The sequence below is a fragment of the Scyliorhinus canicula genome, chromosome 4 (assembly GCF_902713615.1).
Source record: "Scyliorhinus canicula chromosome 4, sScyCan1.1, whole genome shotgun sequence".
NCBI classification, from domain to species: Eukaryota; Metazoa; Chordata; class Chondrichthyes; order Carcharhiniformes; family Scyliorhinidae; genus Scyliorhinus; species Scyliorhinus canicula.
Window position 1 is genome coordinate 33423090 of NC_052149.1, and position 21897 is coordinate 33444986.

Here is a 21897-nt window from a genome sequence, read left to right on the forward strand (position 1 = left end):
TTCCAAATGGGAGTAGATCCTGTCTTGAAAAATTCTCTCCAGTAATTTCCCTACCACTGACGTAAGGCTCACCGGCCTGTAGTTCCCTGGATTATGCTCGCTACCCTTCTTAAACAAAGGAACAACATTGGCTATTCTCCAGTCCTCCCGACATCACCTGAAGACAGTGAGGATCCAAAGATTACTGTCAATGCCTCAGCAATTTCCTCTCTAGCCTCCTTCAGTATTTTGGGGTAGATCCCATCAGGTTCTGGGAACTTATCCACCTTAATATTTTTCAAGACGCCCAACACCTTGTCTTTTTGGATCTCAATGTGACCCAGGCTATCTACACACCCTTCTCCAGACTCAACATCCACTAATTCCTTCTCTTTGGTTAATTTCAGTTGCCTGGTTCCAACCGCTTTTGTTATTTACAAATCCGTGACTTTTCTCGTAAGTTCTTTCCTTCTTTTCCTTTAGCCCCTCCTTGCTGAAGAGGGTCTTGTCCTTGGCGCAGCCGGACAAGGGGTCTAATTGTGTGGCCTTATCTTTTCATCAGATCCCACCCCTCTGGAGAAGGTGAGGGAAAGGTGGGAGAGGGACCTGTACTTCCTGGCTTGGAGGGAAGGCCCTCTACGGGTACGGGGTGAACTGCACTCCTTCCTGCGCCTGACTGAGTCTGATCCAATTCAAAGTCTGATCCAATTCAAAGTACTGCACAGAAAGCATTGGACCAAGGGGAGGATGAGTGGGTTTTTCCAGGATGTGGGAGACCAGTGTGGTCGTTCCTCGCTTGCGCCAGCCTAACCACACTCACAACTTCAGGTCTTATCCCAAATGTGTTCGCTTCTGTGTTACCCTTTTTAATGCTATTTCGGAGATTCTTCAGTGGCTCTGGAATGATGCCCATTAGTCGCCATATTTGGGGTCTCAGACTCAACAGCATTTCACTCTGGGGGAGTGGTGGATGTTCTCGCCTTTGCCTCGTTAGTGTCTATGATACGAATATTGCTTGGCTGGAGGTGTCCCACACAGTCCGGGTCCTTCCACCTGACTGGGCGATACGAAGTCTTCCCCCCTTTGTCTTAGAAGTTTATTTTCCTCCCCATGGAGAAGAATCTGGCTAATATATTATAATATATTTGTAATTATAAATTGATTCGTCCCAAATTATTAGCTATCACTGCATCAGTACTAGGCCAGACATTTTGATACTATTGCCTTTATATTTTTTCCTTCTTTGTGTTCTAGGTTATCATTTTGATTGCATAGTCTTTGAAACAACTTGAATTGATTACATTTTCCTGTCATCCCTTGACTCTGCGCCCCTCAAAGGAAATCATGGGGATAATGAAAAAGATAAACTAAAATATATAAAGTAAATTCAAAGATTGAATTTTAGCACTCTAAAGTTGATGGAAATAGTAAATCTAAACAATAAATGAATGAAAGAGAAGACTTCAAATAATATGTGACTATAACTGAAATAAAAATGTATAACGAGTCTGTGTTCAAATCATGATTCTGCCTATCTGTAGCATCAGTTATGCTCCAGTCACTTGTTCACTTCATTCCAATCACATTTACAAGTAATGTCCCAATATGCATGAGGTAAGAACCTAACCTTTGGGGATTTGACTCTCCTCTGTCATGCTGCCTGTTTCAATCAAAAATGTTCTGTTGAGTCCAAAGACTTGAGCAGCTGGGACTTCCACACACTGACATAGTTGGTTGAAAATCATTTTTTTAAGTTGTAGGCAAAGTGAGTAATGAGGAAAGATTTTACAGAGCAAAAGAGGGAGATTGGGGGAATGGGATTAATTAGAGAGCTCTGCCAAAGAGCCAGTACTTAAATAATGGACAAGTAGCCTTCTTTACTATATCATAGAAAAGAATCAGAATCATAGAATCGCTACAGTGCAGAAAGAGGCCATTTGGCCCATCGGGTCTGTACCAGTCCTTTGAAGGAGCACCCACCTAGGTCCAATCCCCCACCCTTTCCCTGTAACCCCATCTAGGGACAATTTAACATGGCCAATCTCAGAGCTCTGCAATCTCTCACCATTTGGATAATATGCCTTTTTTTTTAATTTGTCCCGGCAAAATAGACAATTTCACCTTTTCCCGCGTTATACTTCATTTGCCAGATCTTTACCCACTCACTTAAACTATCTACATTCCTTTGTATCCTCCTTATGTCTGCTTCACAACTTGAGAGGTTACTGATGTCCATTAAAAAAAAGAAAGACATTAGGGAGAATCAAGATATGACTGAGGTTCGCACAAATCCCAAGTGCAGGGCACAATTAAATTTACAGTGTCACCATGCAGGCTGCTTTTTACAATGCTATTGCCTTCATGCATTGCAGGGACTCGTGCAACGCATGTGTGATCACCAACAGTTATCAGAACACGCTTTTATACTGTCATTGTGCATACCACCCCGCATCCCTGACACTTTGCCCTGCACTATAAAATAAGAGCCTCCCTGCTTGTAGGCTCTCCTCTATACGGAGCTCATTACTAATTTTAGGAAGCCATGTTTGGCTGTTGATCTCAGCAACAATCTGATTCATGGATTTGCTTAGATCCTCATTGAGTAGGTAATTAACATCTGCATGCAGCAATTTTAATTGTTCTCTGATTGACAGGTATTAATGATTGTTTAAAGCACAGATACCAGCCATTAAACCCAATGGATCTATGCTGATGTTCATGTTGCACATTGGCCTCCTCTCACATTCCATGATTCTATGGCAATGAGAGAAACCATTATAAGAATCGCATATCAATTTTAATCTTCCCACGACAAAGAGTAAACTTCACCTCTTTTGTGTGGAATGAATTCAAAATGTATTTATTGGATAAACTAGATTTGTAGTCCCTTTTTCACCCTATCCTCTTCAGTGAGGCATTCAGTTCTCATATGTGTAAGAAAGAAGGTTACTTAAAGCATGCAAGGATGTGCAATTAGCTTCCTTGATCTTATTAGGCTTACATGTGACATAGACCTCACCTGCTGAACACGTGTTGGTTAGTCATAATAAAAAACATTGTTCGGTCGGCACGGTGGTACAGTGGTTAGCACGGCACCAAGGACCCAGATTCGGCCCCGGGTCACTGTGTGTGACCTTGTGTTGCACATTCTCTCCACGTCTGTGGGTCTCACCCCCACAACCCAAAAATATGTGCAGGGTAGGTGGATTGACCACACTAAATTGCCCCTTAATTGGAAAAAATTGAATTGGGTACTTTAAATGTTTTTTTTTAAAAGAAAAAACATTGTCGGGGCATAAAATCACAGGATGGTAATTTTAAAAATATTTCAACTGTCTGAAAGATTGCCTAATTGGCAATCAGACATAATGGTCTTGCAAATGAGGGAAATAACAGTTCAAATTAGCATTGTGCAGTGAGATTAGCAAATAAGCAAGATACAAGTTAAAATTAGCATAATGCCATATAATTATCCTGTTCAAATTAATAGTACTAAATTTCAACCAACCTGGACAATTCAAGTTGTTCATTTTAACACCCCGAAGTTTTAGTATGAACAGTTGGTAAATAAATGATTTGATCACCACTATTATCAAAAAATGAATCTGAACATCACCATATCACAAAACATGGTAGACAATTATTATAGTGCATGTAGCATGTGTTTCAAATAGTATGATTGTTTGTGATAAATGGTTTCAAAAATTATTAAATGCCTGGACTCTACAATGTTTTACATCCTTAAGCTGGACAGGCGTAGACAGCTCTGGAAGAAGACACTGGAGGGGTGATACCTAAAAGAGATACTCTGTCAGAGGCTAGTGGGAAAACGCCACTCCAGTTGTAAGAAAAAATCAGGCATCAGAAAATGAGGAAGCAGAAATTTTAAAAATGTTTTCAGAAAGAATGGGATCAAAATGATTTTCAGACCAATTTGACCTAATTTAAATACTGGTCTTTAAATTTCACATTTAAAACAATGCATTTAGAGCATCGGACACATGAATCAACTAATGGACCACGTGATGATGAATAACAAGCTAATTTGAAAGCAATATATTGGAATATGGTGTTGATGAGGCATGCCCCTCTTTACTGCTATCTGCAGTATTCCTTTTCACAGACTAACTTGCATGATGGCCCCAGTAACCAGTTTGATATTGTATGACTTGGTTAGAAAAAAGAACAGTGATGTTGAGAAGTAGCAATTTTCCCCAAAACTGAGCTGTTTAGGATTGATCGGGAGTGCCAACAAAACAGCAACGCAAAAATACCCATAGAGATATAGATGAGCTAGACTATCCCAGTATCCCACCGTACCTCCCATCACCCCCAGCCTTCCAAAAAGAAGAGCATGCTTGGATAGGTTTATGGAGGGAACATTAATGAATGAGACTCAAAATAATCACTTACTGCACTAATGTGAAAATTGTGCATTAGATGGAATTTTTCTTACTAAAGCAGGATTTATTTTGTATAACTGCATGAAATGGAAATACCAAAGTAGAATGCAAAGCAGCATCTGTAATGTGAAGTTTATTTCTTGGTTTGTTTTTCTTTTTGTATTGATGCTCTCTAAACAGTATACTCAGGGGTTCAAATAGAGAGTCAGATCTGACTGCTACCAAGCACTATAAAACATTAACTGCAGGGTATACTTTCAGTATTACATGGGCAAATAATAATGGAAAAATACTAAATATATTTTCTTTTCCTTTACTTGAAAGAGATCGGATTTTAGGTGGTCTATGTCAGTTAAAAAAACTGAAGAGATAATAATGCTTGATGTTTCAGCTGCCACTATCCATGTGACGAAAGTATTCCAACTCCAATAACTGCTCATATTTGAACCCCCTGAGTATGCAACTGTTCCTTCACTTATTTAACTCTGAGATTGGTCTCTTGTCCTCTGGTAAAAGCTAATTTGTTTTCTTCCCCCTTTTTAAAAAAAAATGTTTCTGCCCCATTTTCTTCACAGGTCCAAGTGTCCCCAGTTGCCCAAACAACTCAAGTTAGTTTAATTGTCCTGTGTCTTTTCTGCATTTTTTTCTGCATATTCTTGCTCTGCCATGAAGATCATTTTTGCTCAAAGAAGCTAATCTCAGTTCCAATCTGATTAATTGAGCAGTATCCCCTTTGGTTATCTACACAGCCTCAATTTCCATGGTATATGTGTGTATTCCAAAATTGCTATATTTACATTTAAAACAAAACATGCACAGTGTTCTCTACATCACCCAATCACAAAATTTGTTGCAAAACATTTTGGTAGGCGCACAAGCTGTCAAATCTCAAGTGTTCAAGGGTCTTTACTGTGACACTGGATGTCTACGCGAGGGTCTTTCACCAATACATAGGAATAGAGTGACCCCTATTGAGTTTTAGGAAATTGGTATTTTAATTTACTTTGCAAGTCCAATGAATGTATGGCCCTGACCATTATAAGGCCCCTTTACCATTTTCCACAGCATTTCGAGAGCCCAGAAAATAAATTCTAGCTTCATAAATCAGAAACTGCTTTTAAGACAAAATAACAAGATTTATTTTGGAAAGATAAAAGTGGATTTAATTTGCCTATTACTGCCTCTAAGAAGCCTGTTCCAATATTATTTGTAATTATTGCAAAAGGAATAATTTGTCCAAAATGGTCAATGGAGCTTTTTAGAATATTGTAGTATTATTTTTTAAATAGTTATAAATCAATGGCAATGCACATTCTGAATTGCAACATTTAAAGCAGTTAGTCAGTCTTTCAGTATGCCTCCAGTTTCTGAAGGGAGTCAAAATTGCTAAACACAAATGAAGTTGGGAGGGAGAGTCAATCTCCACTAGTCTTACTAAATGCAGTTAAGACTATGTAGAATGTTTGCAATAGTGGTGTATATTGGCTAAATTATTGCAAAGTAGTGCTCAATGCCTTAAATATGTAAGTGTAGGACATTTTGATTAAATCCTAATCCGTTTAAGCATCCCATCTGTCTGTGTTGGATGTACCTAATGATTCTGCAGTTTTGGAATTTAGCTTCATTTTCTGGCATCAGAATATCTCCTAATAAATGGCTGTTCAAGGAGTTTGATTTTGCATATAAGCAAGGGTCTAAGAGTTGACTTTCCGAATAAATGTGAGATAATGAAGTCAATGTCAGAATATTGGTGCAGTGATGATATTCTGCCATCAGATGGCACTTGTGATTTATTTCTATAATTTGTTTTTGTTTTTTTTTATCAATTCAGAGTACCCAATTTTTTTTCCAATTAAGGGTCAATTTAGCGTGGCCAATCCATCTTTGGGTTTTGGAGGTGAAACCCACGCAGACACGGGGAGAATGTGCAAACTCCGCACGGACAGTGACCCAGGGCCGGGATTCGAACCCAGGTCCTCAGCGCCGCAGTCCTAGTGCTAACCACGGTGCCATGTGCCGCCCTATTTTTATCATTTTGATTTTTTTTCTTACATTTATAAAACATCTGATCATAGAATCAGGGTAACTTATTTCCCCCTCTCATGCGCTAATTCAGTATCAAATTTCAGTTCAGCATCTATCATGATCATACACCAGAATCAGAAATTTATGATGCTGAGAATCAAAATTACAATAGCATCCTACCATATAATGGCAAAATATTAGAATATTAAATTATATTCTAACAATGTATTTTTGTTATGTGCAAGCATGACACTTTTGAAACCTTTTTAATAGGCTGTTTAATGAGCTTATCCTATGATGTGATAGACATTGTAACTGATCAATCATATCATAGATCACAGTGTAGACAGCCAGATATACAACATTACTGCGCCACTTCAACCTCCACTTCACCTTTATGAAGATCTTGTTAATTAGGTATCAGAAAATTCAATCTCAGTATCTGAAAAAGAACTGAGCTTTATAACCCTAGATCTTAGCAGCAACCAGGGTACCCTGTGCCTGTGGAATAGCTAGTCTGAATCCCATTAGAGATTGATCGGTTTCATTTTGGTGGAGTGCTCTTAAAGCACATGTTTGTGAGCCCTCTTATGAACTGCCAACAATTTTGAGATGAAAAATCAAACGAGAGGTTTTTTTTAACCTTTTACTATTCATTTTGTTATCATTTTATGTCTAACTTGTATATTGGCATCAGTCAGGCTGTAGCCTCACCAGCACTCCAAAATAATGAGCAATGAAGTAAAGTGCTGGATTCAGATTTATGTGCAACATTCAGTGAAAATGACAACAATGTTTCTTTATGGAAAGTGGAAAACGTACTTATAAAAGAAAGTAATTAGTGCATGGATTTGTGGGACATCAGAAAGTGGACTTTGGATCCTGGATCACCAGGTCATTGCAGGTCATTTTGGCCACTAGCACGAGCATTTGGATATGGCTGTATTGGTGACAGCAACCATCCTTATATTGTATAGCTTATTAACTAAAGTAGTCAAACAAATAAGTTTACACCTTAATTCCTGGTGACTAATGAGCCTTCCCATGTGTAGTTTCTAAATTTTATTTAAGCATATGTGCAGAAAAATATTGACTGGCAGGTAAGCTTGTAATTGGCTTGGTGACCGAAGCCAAAGGGTTGTTTTTCAAACTGGAGGAAGGCCTGTGACCAGCGGTGTGCCTCAGGGATCGGTGCTGGGTCCACTGTTATTTGTGATATGTATTAATGATTTGGATGAGAATATAGGAGGCATGGTTAGTAGGTTTGCAGATGACACCAAGATTGGTGGCATAGTGGTTAGTGAAGAAGGTTACTTGTGATATGTATTAATGATTTGGATGAGAATATAGGAGGCATGGTTAGTAGGTTTGCAGATGACACCAAGATTGGTGGCATAGTGGTTAGTGAAGAAGGTTATTTGTGATATGTATTAATGATTTGGATGAGAATGTAGGAGGCATGGTTAGTAGGTTTGCAGATGACACCAAGATTGGTGGCATAGTGGTTAGTGAAGAAGGTTATTTGTGATATATATTAATGATTTGGATGAGAATGTAGGAGGCATGGTTAATAGGTTTGCAGATGACACCAAGATTGGTGGCATAGTGGATAGTGACGAAGGTTGTATAAGATTGCAACAGTGTCTTGACCAATTGGGCCAGTGGGTCGATGAATGGCAGATGGATTTTAATTTGGATAAATGTGAGGTGATGCATTTTGGTAGATCAAATCAGGGCAGGACCTACTCAGTTAATGGTAGGGAGTTGGGGAGAGTTACAGAACAAAGAGATATAGGGGTACAGGTTCATAGCTCCTTGATGGTGGAGACGCAGGTGGATAGAGTGGTGAAGAACGCATTCAGCATGCTGGGTTTTATTGGTCAGAATATTGAATACAGGAGTTGGGACGTCTTGTTAAAGTTGTACAGGACATTGGTAAGACCATACACACATGGAATACTGTGTTCAGTTCTGGTCACCCATAGGAAGGGTATTGTTAAACTCAAAAGAGTGCAGAAGAGATTTACGAGGATGCTACCAGGACTTAATGGTCTGAGTTATAAGGAGAGTCTGGATAGGCTGGGACTTTTAAAAAAATAAATTATAGAGTACCCAGTTATTTTTTTCCAATTAAGGGGCAATTTAGCGTGTCCAATCTACCTAACCTGCATATCTTTGGGTTGTGGGGGTGAAACCCACGCAAACATGGGAAGAATGTACAAACTCCATACGGACAGTGACCCAGGGCCGGTATTCGAACCCGGGTCCTCAGTGCCGCTATCCTATTGCTATCCACTGCGCCACATGCCGCCCCGGGACTTTTGTCCCTGGAGTGTAGGAGTCTTAGGGTGAACTTATAGGGGTCTATAAAATAATGAGGAGCATAGATAAGGTGGATAGTAAAATTATTTTCCCAAAGGTTGACGTGTCTAGAACTAGAGGGCATAGATTTAATTTAAGAGATGAGAGATACAAAAAAGAGACCAGAGGGGAATTTTTTTCACACAGAGGGTGGTGAGCATCTGGAACGAGCTGCCAGAGGCAGTGGTAGGGACGGGTACAATTTTTTCCTTGAAAAAATAGTTAGACAGTTCCATGGGCAGGGTGGTTATAGATGGATATGGACCAAATGTGGGCAAGTGGGACTAGTTTAGTGATAGAAACTGGGCGGCATGGACAAGCTGGGCCAAAGGGCCTGTTTCCATGCTGTAAACATCTATGACTATAACAGAGGTGTAATGAACAAACAAAATGAAAGAACTTAGTTGCTGCTATTCTAGATGCTTTAAAAACTTACAGGCCTGGATTTTGCACTCAGTGAAAGTAAGAGTCACTTCTGACCTCCGAGAAAGCGTCACTAAGAGATCTATTGATCTCTGTAGAGATTATGGTGACCCTAGTCGTGTAATTGATTTTTATATTCTTTAATGGAGATTCCAAGCGTGATGCCATCAAGTGGGCCAAACAGCCAACCAAGAAATGTAAAACACAAAATGACTTGAAAGTTTTACATACAACAAAATACAACAAAATAAAGATTAGGGCATACAAATGGGATGGAAGTAGAAGCTGAAATATCACGAAAAAACATGGAAGAAATTATTTTAAATATTAGATTTTAAATAAATAATTGATCATGATGGAGACATTTAATGACCCTTCACAAATATAAAGGTTTTTTGGGGGCCAGATCTATTCAGCAAATGTTATTACGCAGATCACCATTAAAACCCAGTGGCACCTGATTGAACATAGAATCCCGACAGTTCAGAGGCCATTCAGCCCATCGAGTATTTACCGAACCTCCAAAAGAACACCCTACCCCTGCCCTATCCCCATAATCCCACCTAACCTGCACATCTTTGGTCACTAAGGAGCAATTTAACATGGCCTGTGGGAGGAAACCAGAGCACCTGGAGGAAACCCACGCAAACACCGGAGAGAACTTGTAAACTCCACAGGGACGAGTCAATCAAGGCCGGAATAGAACCCAGGTCCCTGCTGCTGTGAGACAGCAGTGCTACCTACTGTGCCACCATGTAACTTTATATGGGCTTTCTAACAACAATATGAGAGTGGAAAAGTGGAAGTTCTCGCCACATTAACTGATGTGCTGCCACTTGAGGTTGGGCAAGGGGAGAGAGATCACAGCACGTCCCGTGGTGGAGCAGAGGGTAACATATCTTCAGGATGTTTGCGTTAATCTGCCCGCGCACTAATTCCTGAATGCTGACAGTTCATTGTCAAATCCCCGCCCTGCAAAGTTTGGGCCACACAAAATAGTGTTGTTCTGTAGTGCTGTATTCTATTGTCTTCTTCCTGAGGACCAACAAAGATCAATTTTGTTGCGGTTGAAAGTACTATTTTCCATTTTAAACCAAATTTTCAAATTACTTTTAATAAAGAATGTGAGTTCTCTAGTGATAGTTTTAACTCTAGTGTGTGTGTATTAATTGCAATAGTGCTGGGGAAATGTGGAAGTGTGAAACAGAAAAAAAAATTATATATCTTTTTCTCCACTCCCCCACCTGCTCAGGGACTAAAGTGATTAATACTTTTGGAAAAGGAGAAAGTCACATTAGGTTGTTCTTGCAAGATTGATTATTCTATTTCCCTCTTGAAACAGAAACATGCACAATGGATTTGATTGTCAACTCAGTCTGTGTAGATGAGAAAAAGGGACTGCTGCATTTTTAACAGCCTTTACTGTCTTTCTCATTCAAATCTGCCTTTACCATCACTTTTCTGTATGTAACCGCATATGGACCGCTTAGAAACTGTGTGCTGTGTGATCAGTGACTGTTGCATCTGAGCATGTTCGGTAGAGAACAGTTTCAACCATGCAGTTGTTTTTTTTAAAAATCCACAAATTTTTGCGCATGTTATATTGTAATTCCAGTGTTTTTGGTGATGTCACACATAACCTTTCTACATGCATAATGCATATGTGCTTTTAACACTTACTCATCTTATGTTTTTTCAAGTTGGCATGTTCTGTAATTATGTTTCACTGACTTTATGACTCTTATTTGGTTAGGCATGAGGGATCATCCACCAATCCCCATCACTGATCTTGCAGACAACATTGAAAGATTGAAGGCCAATGATAATTTGAAGTTCTCACAGGAGTATGAGGTGGGTTAAGCCTCAAAAATAATATCTAGCCAAACATTTTTTCACTTTGAACATATTTTTAACATGGTGGAAATGTATTAAAAATAGAATGTTTACTTCTTGCATCTCAGGAATCCCCACTGCAGAATTTCCTCTACTTAGTTTGACAATGTGCCTCAGACTAAGATTGGTAAGGCAAAAAAATCCAGCCCCCACGAGAGAATTAATATCACATCCAAGAAACTCAACAAATTCATCCTGTTTGTATACTGGTTGTATTTTGATTGGCAAGTTTTTTTTTAAAGGTGTTCAGATTGTCTCACGGCTGTAATAGTTACATGAAGGGCAGCTCGGTGGCGCAGTGGTTAGCACTGCTGCTTCACAGCACCGAGGTCCCAGGTTCGATCCCGGCTCTGGGTTACTGTCCGTGTGGAGTTTGCACATTCTCCCTGTGTTTGCGTGGATTTCGCCCCCCACAACCCAAAGATGTGCACAGTAGGTGGATTGACCACGCAAAATTGTCCCTTAATTGGTAAAATGAATTGGGTACTCTAAATTTTTTTTTAAAGTAATAGTTACATGAACGCAAATACAGGGTACCACATTTTCTTGTAACACCCAATGAATCTAAACTTTGTGGCACTATAATTTGATTGTGTTGTGACAGAACTTGCTATCAATTTGAAATGGAACAACTTGGTTTGAATCATTGTACTGAGCAACAATTATTTAATTAAACCATAATGTGTATGCCAAAATTGCTGGAAATACTCAACAGGTCATGCAGCATCTGAAGGGAGAAACTGAGTTGATGTTTCAGAAGTGCTCTGATAAAAGATCATTGACCTGAAACAAAATCTCAAATAATGATTAAATGCAAAGTTACAGGAGATTTCTTCTTCTCCAATCATGACTTGTAAGTTATATTGGATGAATCAATGATGATATCCCAGAGGCAAAGATCTGATGAGTACTTCACCCATAATTAGTTCAAAAATATGCTTTCAGTTTTTAATTATCTTGGCTGCTGGGATTATATGCCTCATTGTCAGATAGTATTGTAAAATTCTAATTTTAACCCAAGATCTTTTACAAATTAGGATAGGTGAAAGAAGTTGATTTTGAAGAAAGATGAAGAGGCTTAGAGAATTCCTAATGAGAACAAGATGGTTGAGGCCTGCTAGTGGCGAAGTTAAGTATGTGGTGCACAAGAAACCAGGTTCAGAGAAAAGGAAAGCCGGTGATGGTTTCTCGGGCTGGTAAAGGTCACAGAGGACAGGAGGAATGTGGCCATGTTAGGATTTGAGTACAAGCTTAAGAATGTTTAATTAAATGCATTTGGGGAGGGTAGGAGCGATTAGGACAAGAATGAGTGGAACTTGGTATAGAATTGGTAAACTTTAGCAATAGTTTTGAATGAACTGATGTTTACAAAGTGTAGACCATGTATGGAACTATATATATGAAGTTGACTCTCTCTCTCTACAGATACTGCCAAACTTGCTGGAATATTTCCAGCATTTTCCATTTTAATTTCATATTTCTAGTATTGGCAGTACTTTGGCTTTGTATTGGAATAGTCAGGTTGGGAGGTGACAAAGAATGAGAGTTTCAACAGCAAATGAGCTGAGGTAGTGGCAGAGGTGAGAAACGTTACAATGGTGGAAATGGGCTGACTTTGTAGCTGTGATATGAGGTCAGAAGCTCAGCTTAGGATCAAATAGTCTAGCTTCAAATAATTTGATTCACTCCAAGTCATTGGCCGGGGGATTGGTGGCAAGCTAAAGACAGCAGAGATCAAAAAGATTGGCAGAAGTTGCACCTCGTTAAGGATCAGTGTTAGACAAGCAGTCTCACAGCAGAGGCTGTGGAAGGGTTGAGCGATTTGATGGAGAGGTAGAGTTGGATGTTGCCAGTGAACAAGTAGAAGGTGATTTTTCCAAGCATTTAAATGAGGATGAGGAAAGGCCCAAGGATAGGATCCAAAGAATGGATTTGGCAAGAGATGAAAAGAAGGCATTGCTGTAGAGTTTCTTGTTCTGAGTAGAAGCTAGTGAATTAAATTTCACTGTGCTGAACAGCAGAGGAGTGATGCTAGAAAGGGTTATTTTGGTTGACCATGTCAATACTTCAGAGAGGTAAAGGAGTAAAGGTACACCACAGTTGCAGAGTACATTATTTGTGACTTATTAAGATTGTTTCCATGCTGGAGGGGAAGAAATTCTTATGCCGTTCCTCGAATAAGATCTTCTTTTATGCCCACATGTACAGGTAGGTAGGGGATCTCAATTTAGCGTCTATTCAATAAAAGTCAACAAGGTTATGTGCTTATATCACTGCTGTAAGAATTGAGCCAAAAACTTTCTTGCTCAGAGATAAGAGTGTTATGACAGAACCATGGCTGGCACAATCCTGTTTGCCTCAGACCTCTGGAATGCAGCAGTAAAATCTTTACTTCCTCGATGGTACCGTTATATTTTGCACAGAGGAGAAAGTCTGAACAATTCAAAGCCCTCTCTTAAGTTCGCACCTTGTCTCTCCTGTTGAGTAGAAAAAAGCAGAACTGCTGTAAACACTCGCATCTGTGGGGTAACAAACAAGACAACATTTGCCTTCAAATTTAATGTGAAAAGGAAGATATTACAGATGAACAGCATTTAGAATGGAAAAGGGAAATAGGGATAGAGGAGAAAAAGAACCATGTACAGGAAAATAAAAAGAATAACCTGTCAAGTGCTTGAATAAAACGCGAGAAATGTTAAATGGCAAAATCAAAATTAGCACAAGACGATATGCATTGCAATGAGACTGAAATAACTAAAATAATGGAAAGTAAGTGACAAATTACTTAAAAGGGAAAGGGAATTACAGCTGAAAATAAAGATTAAAAAACTACAAAATAAACAAGGCTACAGGATCTAGGTGGAGGAAAAAAGCAGGTTGACAACAAGAATGTGCACTTCAATTCTCCATCCCACTCTGACCTTTCTATCTTTGGCCTTCTCCACTCATCCAGTGAAATTCAACTAAAGCTTGGGTTGCAGCACCATAATTTTCTACGCTAAATTGAGATCCCCTACCTACCTGTACATGTGGGCATAAAAGAAGATCTTATTCGGGGAACGGCATAAGAATTTCTTCCCCTCCAGCATGGAAACAATCTTAATAAGTCACAAATAATGTACTCTGCAACTGTGGTGCACCTTTACTCCTTTACATCTCTGAAGTATTGACACTCTGCAGCCCTCTGGTCTTTACATTCACTCTCAGACCTTAACTATAGACCCATTATCTCTAGCAGGCACACCTGGCTATGCAGGATCCGGGCAGGAGGTGTGGTACTTTGGGTGGAACCTCCTGTCAGAATACCATTCCAAAATACATAAAGAAATATTTCTTCTCGCTCCACTTCCTCTCATCATTCCTTCTAGCAGTTTCACTTCATATTACAGGCATGCAGTTTTATATTTCAATCAATCGCAACTGAGTAAAATTAGTATTTTCATTAGAATGGGGAAAAGAGAAGTAGATGCAAGTGGGTATTGAACACTGTTTTGGCAAACCCTTCAAATCTTTGGCTTGGCATCTGTTTTCCTTGTGGGTCTCTGGCACAGAGGTTTTTCTATGTTTTGAAATGACATTTTATAACCTTATTGGTGTTGTTGGATTCAGTACAGCGAATGTTTCCCAACTGATTGCTTGAGAACACATTACATTTTCAGTTTTCTCAATTTTAATGCCACAGAATCTCAGAATTTGTACAGGACAGAAGGAGGCCATTTGGCCCATTGTGTCTGCTCTGGCTCCCCGAAGGAGCATTTTACCTAGTGCCACTCTCCCACCTTCTGCCCAAAGCTCTGTATATTCTTCCTTTTCAGATAATTCAAATTCTTTTTGACTGCCTCAAATGAAGCTGCCTCCAATACACTCAGGCATTCCAGATCCTAACCACTCTCTGTATGGAAACTTTTCTTGTCAGGACTCCATTGCTTTATTTGACAATTATATTAAATCTATGTCTTATTGTTCGTGTCCCTTCCACCAATGTAACAGTTCTCTGGACGGCACGGTGGCACAGTGATGAGTACTGCTGCCTCACTGCATCGAGTACCTGGGTTCGATCCCGGCGTCGGGTCACTGTCCATGTGGAGTTTGCACATTCTTCCTGTGGCTGCGTGGGTTTCACCCCCACAACCCAAAGATGTGTATGGTAGGTGGATTGGCCACGCTAAATTGGCCATTGGCCATGCTAAATTGCCCCTTAATTGGGAGAAAAAAATAATTGGGAACTTTAAATTTATTTTTTAAAAACTGTTTTCTATCTACTCTGTCCAGGCAGCTCATGATTTTGAATACAGGTAAATCCCACTTTTGCGAAATGGGACAGAGTTCATTTCGTAAAAAAAGATTAAGTCCAATAGGACTTGAGAACTTGTCAGCTTTTAGTTCTAATAATTTTATCAGTACTCTTTCCCTGGTGATTGGTATTGTTATAAGTTCCTCCCTCCTTTTCACCTGCTGATTCATAATTATTTCTGAGATATTATTTGTACCCTCTACAGGTGCAAAATGTCCATTCATCCAACATTTCCTTATTTTCCATTATTAATATCCCAGTCACTCTCTCTTGAGGACAAAAACCCACTTACTCCTTTTCCTTTTTGAATACCTGTAGAACTCTTAGTATCTGTTTTTTATATTTCTAGCTAGCTTCCTCTCATACCTCCAATTCCTCCACCTCATTTAGTTATTCTTTGCTGTTCTTTATCTCTGTGCGATCTTCTCACCTACCCTTTATCTTTGCTGAATTAGACACTTTTTCTTTAAACTTGATACTATTTTTAACTTCCTGAGTTAGCCATGGACGGTGTGTCCTTCCCTTAGAGCTTTATTTCTCACGGGAAGGTACATTTTCTGAAATACCTCCTTAATGTTGGTCATAGCATCTCTACAGAGCTATCCCTTAACCTAATTTCTCCAGTTCAGGTATTCATGCCCTCATATTTACCCTCAAGTATAAAGCAGTTTAGATCCATTTGTTTCTCCTTCAACTGAATGCAAAATTCAGTCATCTTATGATCACTGCTACCTAGAGGTGCCTTCACAATATGAGATCGTTAATAAATTCTGTCTCATTGCACATTTCCTTACCTACAATCCAAAACATCCATTAATAATAATAATAATAATAATAATAATCTTTATTGTCACAAGTAGGCTTACATTAATACTGCAATGAAGTTACTATGAGAAGCCCCTAGTCACCACATTATGCCGTCTGTTCGGTAACACAGAGGGAGAATTCAGAATGTCCAAATTACCTAACAACACGTCTTTCGGGACTTGTGGGAGGAAACTGGAGCACCTGGAGGAAACCCATGCAGACACGGGGAGAACGTGCAGACTCCACACAGATGGTAACCCAAGCCAGAAATCGAACCTGGGACCCTGGCAGCAGTGCTAACCACTGTGCTCCCGTGCCTCCCATTAACCACTACTGTTTCCTGTCACTCAGCCAATTTTGTCACTCAGCCAACTGTTGTCTGTTTCATTCCATAAACTATGGGCGCGATTCTCCGCCCCCCCCCCACGCCGGGTGGGAGAATAGCGGGAGGACCTCCCGACATTTTTCACGCCCTCCCGCTATTCTCTCTCCCCCCGACCCACGCCACGAATCGGCGCTCGCCGTTTTTTGTGTTGATTCTCCGAGGCCGAGCGGCCGGGCCTTCACGCCCGTTTCAACACGGCAGCAAACACACCTGCTCGCTGCCGTTTGGGGCATCTGGGGGCCCGATTGGCACGGCAATACCACAGCCGTGCCAAGGGGGGCATAGGCCCGCGATCGGTGCCCACCGTAACGGACGCAAGATCAAGCCGCCACGTCTTGCGAGGCGGCTGAGGGAAAAGACGGCAACTGCGCATGCGCGGGTTGGCGTTGTCCAACCTGCGCATGTGCGGCCGACATCATCGGCCGCGTCAGCCAGTGTGACGCTTGACGTGCGGCCTTGACGACCGTCGTCAAGGCCGTGACGCATGGGGCTGCGCTCCTAGCCCCGCCCGGTGGGGGGGGAGAATCGGCCCCGGAAGTGGGCGTGAAGGCTGCCGTGGGTCACGGCCTGTCCCACGGCAGCCTTTACGATTCTCCGCATTTGCGGAGAATCTCGCCCTATAACTTTCTCACAAGTCTGTTACGCAGCACTTTATCACATACCTTCTGGAAGTCCACGTACACCAAATCAATATCACCCCTCTCTGTTGTCTCATCAAAAAAAATCTCCAAATTAATGAAACATGCTTTGTCCTTGACATATTTGTTGGCTTTCATTAATTGACCTGTATTAACCTAAGTAACTATTAATTTGTCCCAAATTATTGTTTCTAGACACTTCCATATCACCAAAATTAAACTGACTGCTGGGCTTATTTTTTATTATTCTTTGGGCTGTGGGAGGCACTGGCAATGCCAGTTTTTGTTGTCCATCCCAAATTTCCCTGAAACTGAATGGCTTTCCAGGTCATTTCAAAGGAAAGACCAGATCAGGAACGCAGATTTCATTCCCTAATAGAGTTTGTGAACCTGATGGGTTTTTAAAAAATAAATTTAAAGCCCAATTTATTTATTTTTCCAATTAAGGGGCAATTTAGCATGGCCAATATCACTTACCCTGCACATCTTTGGGTTGTGGGGGTGAGACCCACACAGACATGGGGAGAATGTGCAAACACCACACGGACAGTGTCCCGGGATCGATCCCAGGTCTTTGGCGCCATGAGGCAGCAGTGGTAACCACTGTGCCACCGTGCTGCTGAATCTGATGGGTTTTTACAACACTTAATTTCACAGTCATGACTAGCCATATAAATGCTGTGGCTACAAGAGCAGGTCAGAGGTTAGGAATCCTGAGTGAATAACTCACCTCCTGACTCTACAAGACACAAGTCAGGAGTATGATGGAATACTCTCCACTTGCCAGGATGAGTGTAGCATTCAAGAAGTTTGAACCATCCAGGCAAAGAAGCCCGCTTGATTGGCACCCCTTCCACAGACATTCACTCCCCCACCATCGACACACCCCTTCCACAGACATTCATTCCCCCACCATCGACGCACAAGAGCAACAGGGTGTATCATCTACAAGATGCAAGGCAGGCACTCACCAAAGCTCCTTGGGCAGCATCTTCCAAACCCATGACTGCTACTATCTAGAAGGACAAGGGCAGCAGTTACATGGGACACCAACAGTTTGAAGTTCCCCTCCAAGTTACTCACATCCTGACTTGAAATATATTGCCGATCCTTAGCTGGGGCTGGGTCAAAATCCAGGACCTCACTCCCTAATAGCACAGTGGGTGCACCTAGGTCCTTTGAAATGACCTAGAAAGCCACATGAACTGCAGCAGTTCAAGAAGGCAGCTCACCACCACCTTCACAGGGCAATTAGGGATCGGCAATAAATGCTGGCCGAGCCAGTGACGCCCACATCCCTTAAAATTTTTTTAAAGCCTTTACCAAGAACAGCTTTCAATTATTAATTGAATTTAAATTTCATCAGCCAGTGTGGTGGGAGTTGAACCCATGTCCCCAGCATGAACCTCTGGATTATTCGTCCAGTGGCATTGGCAAGAAATTGTAGGTTTAAAGCTCCATTCAGGGTTGAAGGGTGAATATCGTAAGTGCTCTGATTCTGTCTCATCATTTCTGGGGAAGGGAATATAATTATTGGCAAGGGAGCAAGCAATTTTCGTGGCAGCAGCCAGTAACAATACCTTTGGTATTACTGAAGTAGTGCGAGAGGAAATTGTGGCTTATCCAGGATCTGGGGCTAGATTCTCCGACCCCCCGCCGGGTCGGAGAATCGCCGAGGGACAGCGTGAATCCCGCCCCCGCCGGCCGCCGAATTCTCCGGCATCGGATATTCGGCGGGGGCGGGAACCACACCGGTCGGCGGCGCCGTGCCCCCCCCACCCCCAGCGATTCTCCGACCCGCGATGGGCCGAAGTCCCGCTGCTGTACTGCCTCTCCCGCCGGCGTGAATCAAACCACCTCCCTTACCGGCGGGACTGGCGGTGCGGGTGGGCTCTGGGGTCCTGGGGGGGGGTCCTGGGGTGCCCCCACAGTGGCCTGGCCCGCGATCGGGGCCCACCAATCTGCGGGTGTGCCGTGCGGGCACTCTTTTCCTTCCACGTGGCCATCGCCTCTGCGATGGCCGATGCGGACGTGACCACCTCCCCTGTGCATGTACGGGGATGACGTCAGCAGCCGCTGACGCTCCGGCACATGCGCAGACTTCCGCCGGCCGGCGAATGCCCTTCGGCCCCGGCTGGCGTGGTGCCAAAGGCCTTCCACGCCAGCCGGCGGGACGGGAACCACTCAAGGTGAGGGTTTGGCCCCTAAAGGTGCGGAGAAATCCGTACCTTTGGGGCGGCCCGATGCCAGAGTTGGTCACTCCACTCCATCACGCCACACCCCCCGCCCTGCTGGTTAGGGGAGAATCGAGCCCCTGATGTCAAACAAACCATCCTCATGCAATGTCCAGCAGAACATTTTCCAGCAAGGGGCACTAAATCAGACAGAAATACTACGTTTTTTTGTTAATAAACACACAAACAATTTGATTATTTGTAACATTTTGACCGATGGCCAGTGTAACTTATTGAGAATATGTTTGTAGAATCTCTTTTAACAGGTGGTCAACGGTTCTCCTTATCTGAATTGTGTGAAACTATTTTCATGCATCAATAGGTGTTGCAATGGTGTTTTTCCTGTACCCTGGCCCAGTCAATATGGTCTTACCTATATTGCATGGTATTGCAATAGAGATGCAATTATGGGAATATGCACGCTACACACCCACTGTGTCCAAAGCAGCATCAGAAATTCAACAATCAAGCAGATATATGTGGACAGTATTACCTCCCAAATAAAATAATCTCATGAAAACCACCCACATAATGCACTTTGTTTTCACATAAAGTGAGCACCAAACAGCTGTAAATTATAAAAGCATTCTATTCGAATGCCCCAGAAGGTGTAAATTTCCACACAAGTTTATGAATCAATCAGACATTAAGGTGTATTCCTTATAATACCAAATTAATTTTAATTTTGATATTTTTCACTTCACTAGCTCCAGGATGAGGATATAATAAAAATTTTATTCTGCTCTCTGAATATATGGCTTTATTCAAATGAAAAGCAGGTTTCCACTTCATCTTCCTCATAATTTTATCGTTTGCTATATAATTACTTAGACTTTACTACAAGAGTCTGAACAAATGTTGACTTTATCTACTCTTGAAGCTGGCTATCTTTTAATCTTCTGACTGAAAACACTATATTCTTTGGCATTTCTAGAAAAATAGTATTTTGAGAAATTGTTTTCAGTGATAATTAATATTTATACTTGGACTTTAAAATGACAGGTGAATAATAAGTATAAATGTTTAGTTTTCCAGAAATTCCTCTCTGCTATTCTAGAACGGGTGTAATTTCTCTTGAGCAGGTTAAAACCTCTTATTAAAATTGTAGAGCGAAAATGCAAGCAATCAAGTTTCAGATGAGAGAAATGTATTTAAAAATTTAATTTGGTTTATTTTTAAAGACACTTCTAATAATTTTAAGAACAGAATGTGCTCATTTACGGGGTTTTTTTTTGCTAGAATGCAGAAACTCTAGTAAAGTCTCTTTTGCAGGTTCTTTCTCACTTTTGACTTGGTGCTAGAAAACGTAGGAGATTTACAAACAAATGATAGACAGTTTGAAGGATTTATTTTGGCCTCAAAGTACTGATGTCCTTTTTAGCTGTTGGTTACTGTCACCTAAGGTTGCAGTTATGCACATTTGACTTATTGAGGATCAAGTTGTCAACAAGAATATTGGATGAGGGAGGAATGACAATGACATGCAACATTGCAGTGTACAGAGAGAGAAAGTGTTTTGTTGGGGTGATATAAAGCAAGGATAGATGATTGGCCAACTAATAGGAAACGTCGAGTTGGGATAATGGGTTATTTAGAGGTTGGCAAATTGTAACTAGTAGAGTGCCACAGGGATCAGTTTTGGGGTGTAACTGTTTAAGATCTGTATTAATTAGTTTGATGAATGTACAGACTGGATTGTCATCATATTTGCTGCTGATAAAAAGATAGATAGGAAACTAAGCTGTGAGGAGGATACAAAGAATCTGAAAAGGAATCTGGATAGGTTAAATGAGTGGGCAGAAAATGACAAGGAATGTAATGTGGGAAAATTTGACATTGTCCACTTTGACAGGAATAATAGAAAAGCGGAATATTGTTTAAATGGAAAGAGACTGCAGAATTAGAGAGGGTTTCCTTGTACATGATTCGCTGCAAGTAATAAGGAAGACAAATGAAACATTGGCCTTTATTGCAAGAGGAATCAAGTATAAAAGTAGGGAAGTCTTGCTACTGTTGTACAGGGCATTGGTGAGACTGCACCTGAATCTGTGTACAGCTTTTGTCTCCTTATTTAAGGAAGGATATACTTGCAGAGGAAGCTGTTCAGAGAAGATTCTCTATGCTGATTCCTGGGATGAAGGGGTTGCCTTATGAGAAAAGGTTGAGCAAATTAGGCTTATACTCACAGGAGTTTAGAAGAATGAGCGATGATCCTATTGAAACACACAATATTCTAAAGGGGCTTGAAAGGAAAGTTGTTTCCTCTCCTGGAGGAATCTAGAACCAGGGGACACAGTTAAATTAAGGAGTTTCTAATTTAAGAACTTTTTCTTGAAGTTATTACTCTTTGGAATTTACTTCAACTGAGAGATGTGGATGCTTGGTCTTTGAATGCATTCAAGGCTGAGTTACACAAAACTTTGATCAACAAGGGAGCTGAGAGCTGTGGGAGAAC

At 41.1% G+C, this 21897-nt stretch overlaps 1 protein-coding gene across 24 annotated transcripts in view; it reads left to right on the plus strand.

The window, feature by feature from the left end:
- The window catches only part of LOC119964463 (receptor-type tyrosine-protein phosphatase F-like), a 529423-nt gene that overhangs the window by 405789 nt on the left and 101737 nt on the right, over window positions 1-21897 (plus strand). For 16 of the 24 annotated variants that reach the window (XM_038793980.1, XM_038793995.1, XM_038793985.1 and 13 more), the window contains 2 exons: window positions 4958-4990; window positions 10945-11042. In XM_038793980.1, the coding sequence (XP_038649908.1) occupies window positions 4958-4990; window positions 10945-11042 (131 nt within the window). The remainder of the gene's footprint in view (window positions 1-4957; window positions 4991-10944; window positions 11043-21897) is intronic. The other 8 variants (XM_038793987.1, XM_038793988.1, XM_038793990.1 and 5 more) reach the window with 1 other exon arrangement.